At 35.1% G+C, this 6,000-nt stretch overlaps 1 protein-coding gene across 1 annotated transcript in view; it reads right to left on the minus strand.

The window, feature by feature from the left end:
- ptpn9a (protein tyrosine phosphatase non-receptor type 9a) overlaps nt 1–2,800 on the minus strand; it is a 33,203-nt gene extending 30,403 nt beyond the window's left edge. Inside the window, exon 1 of the mRNA XM_087311530.1 lies at nt 2,267–2,800. Within this exon, the coding sequence (XP_087167656.1) occupies nt 2,267–2,302 (36 nt within the window). The 5' untranslated portion in view covers nt 2,303–2,800. The remainder of the gene's footprint in view (nt 1–2,266) is intronic.
- Nucleotides 2,801–6,000: the final 3,200 nt, after the last annotated feature.

Genomic DNA, 6,000 nt, shown 5'->3' on the forward strand with positions numbered 1-6,000 from the left:
GATGAGTAAATTAAAGACGATTAAGGTTGTCAGTCTTAAGTTAAAATATGTACATTGAGAGTTTATAGGCAGGGTACGAATTACAGGAGGTATTAATTAATGCTTAATGCAAGATCAGCCCTGAATGTCAACAGCCTTTCAATAGTGAGAAATTGTTTTCATATCTCTAAATATCTGTATCTTAAATAATTAAATTATTAATTAATATAATAGACAATATAAATATACATTTGACCACCCCTATAACGGTTCAAACCATTATGAATGCATAATCACACCAAATCATTTTAAGTGAGAACAAATTCGCTCAACAGTCTGAAAGTGGCAGATCTAAAGCCCTGATAGACACCATATGTGTTCACAAGACACTTTTCTTGTAAAATACGAGCTTTTATTTATATATAGCCTGAAAGTAAAGTCAAATTAGGCGCATAGTTTGACCTACAGTAACCTCTAAAATAGCTGATCAGAGGTTACTGTAGGTCAGAGTACACTAATTCCCTCAAAACACTAAAAACTTAAATATTCATTCATTCATTTTCTTTTCAGCTTAGTCCCTTTATTAATCCGGGGTCGCCACAACAAAATGAACCGCCTAAAACTTGAATAATTTATTAATAAATCTGATGTAATTTTAAAAATACAAAGATTTATTGCAATAAAATATGTATTACACAAGCTAACATTATCGAAAATGTTTCATAAAAAGTTGAAGTTAAGAATAGTTTCAATTCAGGATTGAAATAGCTATTGAAATGCAAGTTTTAGGCTCTTACTTTTGCTCTCAATGCTGACTTTATTAGTCCTGACTTAATTTATCACCATTCAGACTTTGTTTCTTGCAGTTCTGTGTGTATATGTGTCCCAATTCCAAGTTCATATCTTGCACTTCTGAGTTTGCATCTCACAACTCGAACTTGATTTCTCAGAAACCCTGGCTTTATTTGTAACAATCCTGAGTCTGCATCTGGTAGACCGCAAATCAGACTTTTTATGTCGAACCTTCAAGATACACAGTTCTGAGAAAGTCACAAGCCACAGTTCTGAGAGAAATGCCAAAGTTGCAATAGATGTTTGCTCACAAATGCAAATCTACATTTATATCTTTGAATCATAAGGCCAGACGGAATCTGCGGACATTTTTTGCTATTTCTGCACAGAATTTTGGTAAAGATCTGCGGATTTATGATGAATGATTTTGAGAGTATAACTAAAACCTTAATATATGAATACATTTTTAACTTTTATTTAATGTTTACAATGCAGTTCCAATTAGATCCTCTTTATTTGGTGAACAAAACAATTCTTTCATATAATATCTCTACTAAAAGACAGAACATATTACTTTACACACTGTATTGTAAACAAATTATTTGAATATTTTCATTTTAGTCAATAAAATTACTGAAACTAATTTAAAAACTGAATAAATATAAGTTTACACACATTTACACAAGTGAATAAACAATCAATTATGGGATAAAAATCTGTGCGCGCAGATTTATTTTATTTTTCAAAATATGCATATTTCAAAATGTATTTCAATATGCTTAAATTACCGACAACACTATTTACATTCAGGATTATTGAAATCTTTGTTGTTAAATATGTTATAATTATTAAAGAGATAGTCCACCCAAAAATGAAAATGTCCTCATCATTTACTCATACTCAAGTGATTCTGTCAAACACAAAAGAAGATATTCTGAAGAATGTTGGAAGAAACTATGAAAAATTTTGGAACAAGTGGAGGATGAGTAAAGCATAACAGTTTTCCTTTTTTGGCGAACTGTCAACCAACTTTTATTTAATAGTGTGAAATAAAAAGGATAGTACACCTAAAAATTACAATTCTGTCATCATTTACTCAACCATTTTTGTTAAAATATAAAAGAAGATATTCTGAAGAAAGCTGGAAACCTGTAACCATTAACTTCCATTGTATTTGTTTTTCAGCCAAGAACGTTAATAATTAGAGGTTATCAACTTTCTTCAAAATATCTCCTTTTGAGTTCAACAGAATCAAGTATCTCAAAAAGACTTGAAACCACTTGAGGGACAGTAAATAGCCACTACATTTACATTTTTAGGACAATTGTATGGAATCAAATATGACCCACAGACTAAAATTCAACCTTTTACTCTGTTTACCGTGGTAAAACCTAAACAGGGTGTCTCTAGTCAAATGGTCAGTCCCGGGTTGCTTAGCAACAGAACCGCTGGACCAGAGAATCAATGTGAACCGGATTGTGATGGTATTTGATACCTGCTCCTCCTCAGCGCTCAGGCGGTCGGCCATCATCCACTCTCCGGCGCTCTGCACCGCTGGAGGACCTTCCTGGAGCTCGGACAGCTGTTCAACCGGACTGCAGAGATCACACCGGGCTCTTTTAGGCCCGTTAGCAGTGTTCAGGCTAACAACAGAAGCAGGACTCGCGCCGTTTTTCAGCTCGACAGAGAGCGCGCGCGGCCGCCACTTCAGCACGGCACGAGCGGCGCGTTCATGATTCGCTCCGGGTTTTTACAGTCTATGATATATTGTATTTACACACATAAACACTAATGGCTTTCCAGCGGAGCTTCGGTCCGTCCGCCTGCGTGACGAAGGGAGAATTTCATCACGGTGCTCTGTTGAATCTCGTCGAAGGCTTGTTAGATTGTTTGGAGATGTGTAATAATCTTAAACGACCAGTTCCGCGTCATTCGGCCGCCGATTAAAGAAGTGATAACGTGAGAACGCGAATGAAGATCGGACGCTCCTGAAAAGAAGCAGTGAAAGATGAAAGATGACGCTCCCCCTGTTGGACACAATGGAGAACTGCAGGCTGAACCACGCTCCTCCTCTCCATTCATAAAAACCTCTGGAGGCCGAGTCAATGCAGTGTATCGGTTCGTTTGAACGGCTCTTTTAAGTAACTTGTTTACTAGTTAAAGGTGTTCCTAGTTCGCAGGTCTTATGCTGCAAGTTATGTCAGTTTTTTATGATCACTTCTCATCCATATACTGTCGTATTAGCTGTAATGAGTATATAAATCAAACGATTCCTTGTTATGATTCCAAGTGAGCCGAGTGATTTGTGAATCGCAGAAATATTACAGGAATGATTCATTCGAGACTCGAACGTCATTCACACAAATGAACACATTTACTTAGTTATGTAAATTACTTTAATATTTTCTTGGTTCATAACTAGTGTGTGTGATTACAGACAAACTAGCGCATAAGTTTACTTTACAATATTTAATTTAATTAATTGGAGTCTACATTTACATTTTACATGACATTTTGTTCATACTTCAAATAAATAATATTGTGATTTGCTTTTTTGATAATTGGTCAAAAATAGCAAAAATCCTAATTTGTTGCGATTTAAAATAAAAGTACACTAGCCAAATACTGATTTATTTACTCATAAGAAGTTAAACTTTGGTATTGTTTCGAGAGGGGTCTGGATGCAGTCCTGGTGCAGTGCAATCTGAGCTGCATCCAATGCTTTTTAATGGGCTCACCTAACCCCACCCCTAACCCTACCCATCACAGTGGAATCCCTCACTCCATTTGAGTGCATTGTGTCTGACATTGCATCGCTAAGTGATGCAATCTCAGCTTGCATCATAAAGGCTGCATCCAGATACTATTGATTGTTTCTCCAAAAATTAATCTAACATTGTCTAAAACTTTTTTTATTTTATCTTATGCAAAACAAAATGTAATATTTATTTTATATTTGGAAGAAAATTAATTAGTAGTTTTACAGAACCTCTTAAGTATCTATATTTAATGTCAGTTCTGTTAAATGAAAGTTTCCATCTAGCATTTATGTTTAAGGCGAATTAAAGTCTCAGTGAGCTGACGCAAGGAAACATGCCAAGAAACCGAGCCGATAAAAACAAAGAGCTTCCTGTGGGCGTGTTTCCGGAATGACTGACAGGAGATCGTGATGACATCATGCTGGAAAAGCGCTCACAAGTGCTTTCGCTTTCACTCATAGCCTTAATCTACACATAAAAAGCATGTCGTGCGAATAGCCTCGGCTGCTGACGTTTTTTATTGGTTGACAGGCTTTACTCGGTGCTTTTAGAGCCGAGCTGCTCATGAGGGGATCCGGGAAGGCTGATCTGGGTTGACAACTGCCGTGGGTTCCTGGAAAGCAGAGACTGACTAATAACCAAACTCTCCGATTACGCTTTGGTTTTTCTGTGAGGAAACGACCTTGTGGTTTCAGATCAACAATAGCTCCATCACTGTGACCTCTTGCACAGTTTGTCTTGCAAAAAAAAAAAACGTGGTGTTTTGACATTCAGGCTGAGGAGATTTTGATGAGGCCAGCATTTCATATGCAAAGCACAACTCGGTTCTAGAAACTAAACATCATTTAGATCAACACACAATCACACGTTGGGGTACATTGGTTTCGTATTCGCATAATCGTTGAGTGAGAACTTGTGACACACTCTATATTGTTTACCATGGTACTTACGGTCTGAAATCTTTGAAAGCCCGTTCCCGCCACTGAATTAAAAAACAAATAAATACAATGTAAAAAAAAAATAAAAATTAAATCAGAATTGCAAGTTATAAAGTCCGAATCACAAGTTATTTAGTCAGAATTCTCAGTTGTAAAAACGTAATTCTGAGTTTTAAAGTCGCAATTCTGAGTTATAAAATCACAATTCTGAGTTATAAAGTCACAATTCTGAGTTATAAATTCGCAATTCTGAGTTATAAAGTCACAATTCTAAGTGATAAAATCACAATTCTGAGTTAAAAAGTCGCAATTCTGAGTTATAAAGTCAGAAGTCTCAGTTATAAAGTCGCAATATTTATTTATAAAGTCGCAATATTGAGTTAAAAAAGTCGCATTTACGAGTTAAGCCGCATTGTGAGTGATTAAGTCGCAATGCCAAATTATAAAGTCACAATTCTGAGATATAAAGTCACAATTTTCGGTTAAAAAGCCGCAATTCTGAGATATAGTCACAATACTTAGTTATAAAGTCATAATTCTTAGTTATAAAGTCACAATTTTCAGTTAAAGTTGCAATATTGAGTTATAAAGTCACATTTCCGAGTTATGAAGTCGCAATGAAGTTATACAAGTTATACAGTCCCAATTCCGAATGATAAAGTTATAAAGTTGCAATTCCGAGTTAAGGTGCAATTCCGAGTTTTAACGTCACAATTCCGGGTTTTAAAGTCACAATTCCGAGTTATAAAGTCGCAATTCTGAGTTATGAAGTCGCAATATTGAGTAATAAAGTCGCAATTCTGAGTTATTAAATCGTAATATTGAGTTATTAAGTCGCAATTCTAAGTTATTAAGTTGCAATATTGAGTTATAAAGTCGCAATTCTGAGTTAAGTTGCAATTCCAAGTTATAAAGTCGCAATTCTGAGTTATAAAGTCACAATTTTCGGTTAAAAAGCTGCAATTCCGAGATATAAAGTCACAATTTTCAGTTAAAGTCGCAAATATTGAGTTAAAGTCACATTTCCGAGTTATGAAGTCGCAATTCCAAGTTATACAGTCCCAATTCCGAGTTATAAAGTTGCAATTCCGAGTTTTAACGTTACAATTCTGAGTTTTAAAGTCACAATTCTGAGTTATGAAGTCGCAATATTTAGTTATAAAGTCGCAATGCTGAGTTATTAAATCGTAATATTGAGTTATTAAGTCGCAATTCTGAGATATTAAGTTGCAATTCCGAGTTATAAAGTCTAAAGATATAATCAAGGAAAAGCTACAATTGAAGTGTTTTATCATGTCCCGAGTCTAACAGTATTCAAGTACAGCAACTGAATGATACAAATAAACATGATTCAATAAAATTAATCGTGTCAAATATCTAATACCTGAATGCGTTTAAAATCATGCAATCACAGGCATCAAAAACACATACACATGAATAATTGTGTTACAAACTCAACATTTCATATCCTGGGATGTGACTGTTGCAAATGATTACATTGAGATATCGATGCTGAAACCAAATATTGTGCA

This window comes from Danio rerio, chromosome 25 (assembly GCF_052040795.2).
Source record: "Danio rerio strain M-AB ecotype USA chromosome 25, GRCz13ab, whole genome shotgun sequence".
Taxonomy (NCBI): domain Eukaryota; kingdom Metazoa; phylum Chordata; class Actinopteri; order Cypriniformes; family Danionidae; genus Danio; species Danio rerio.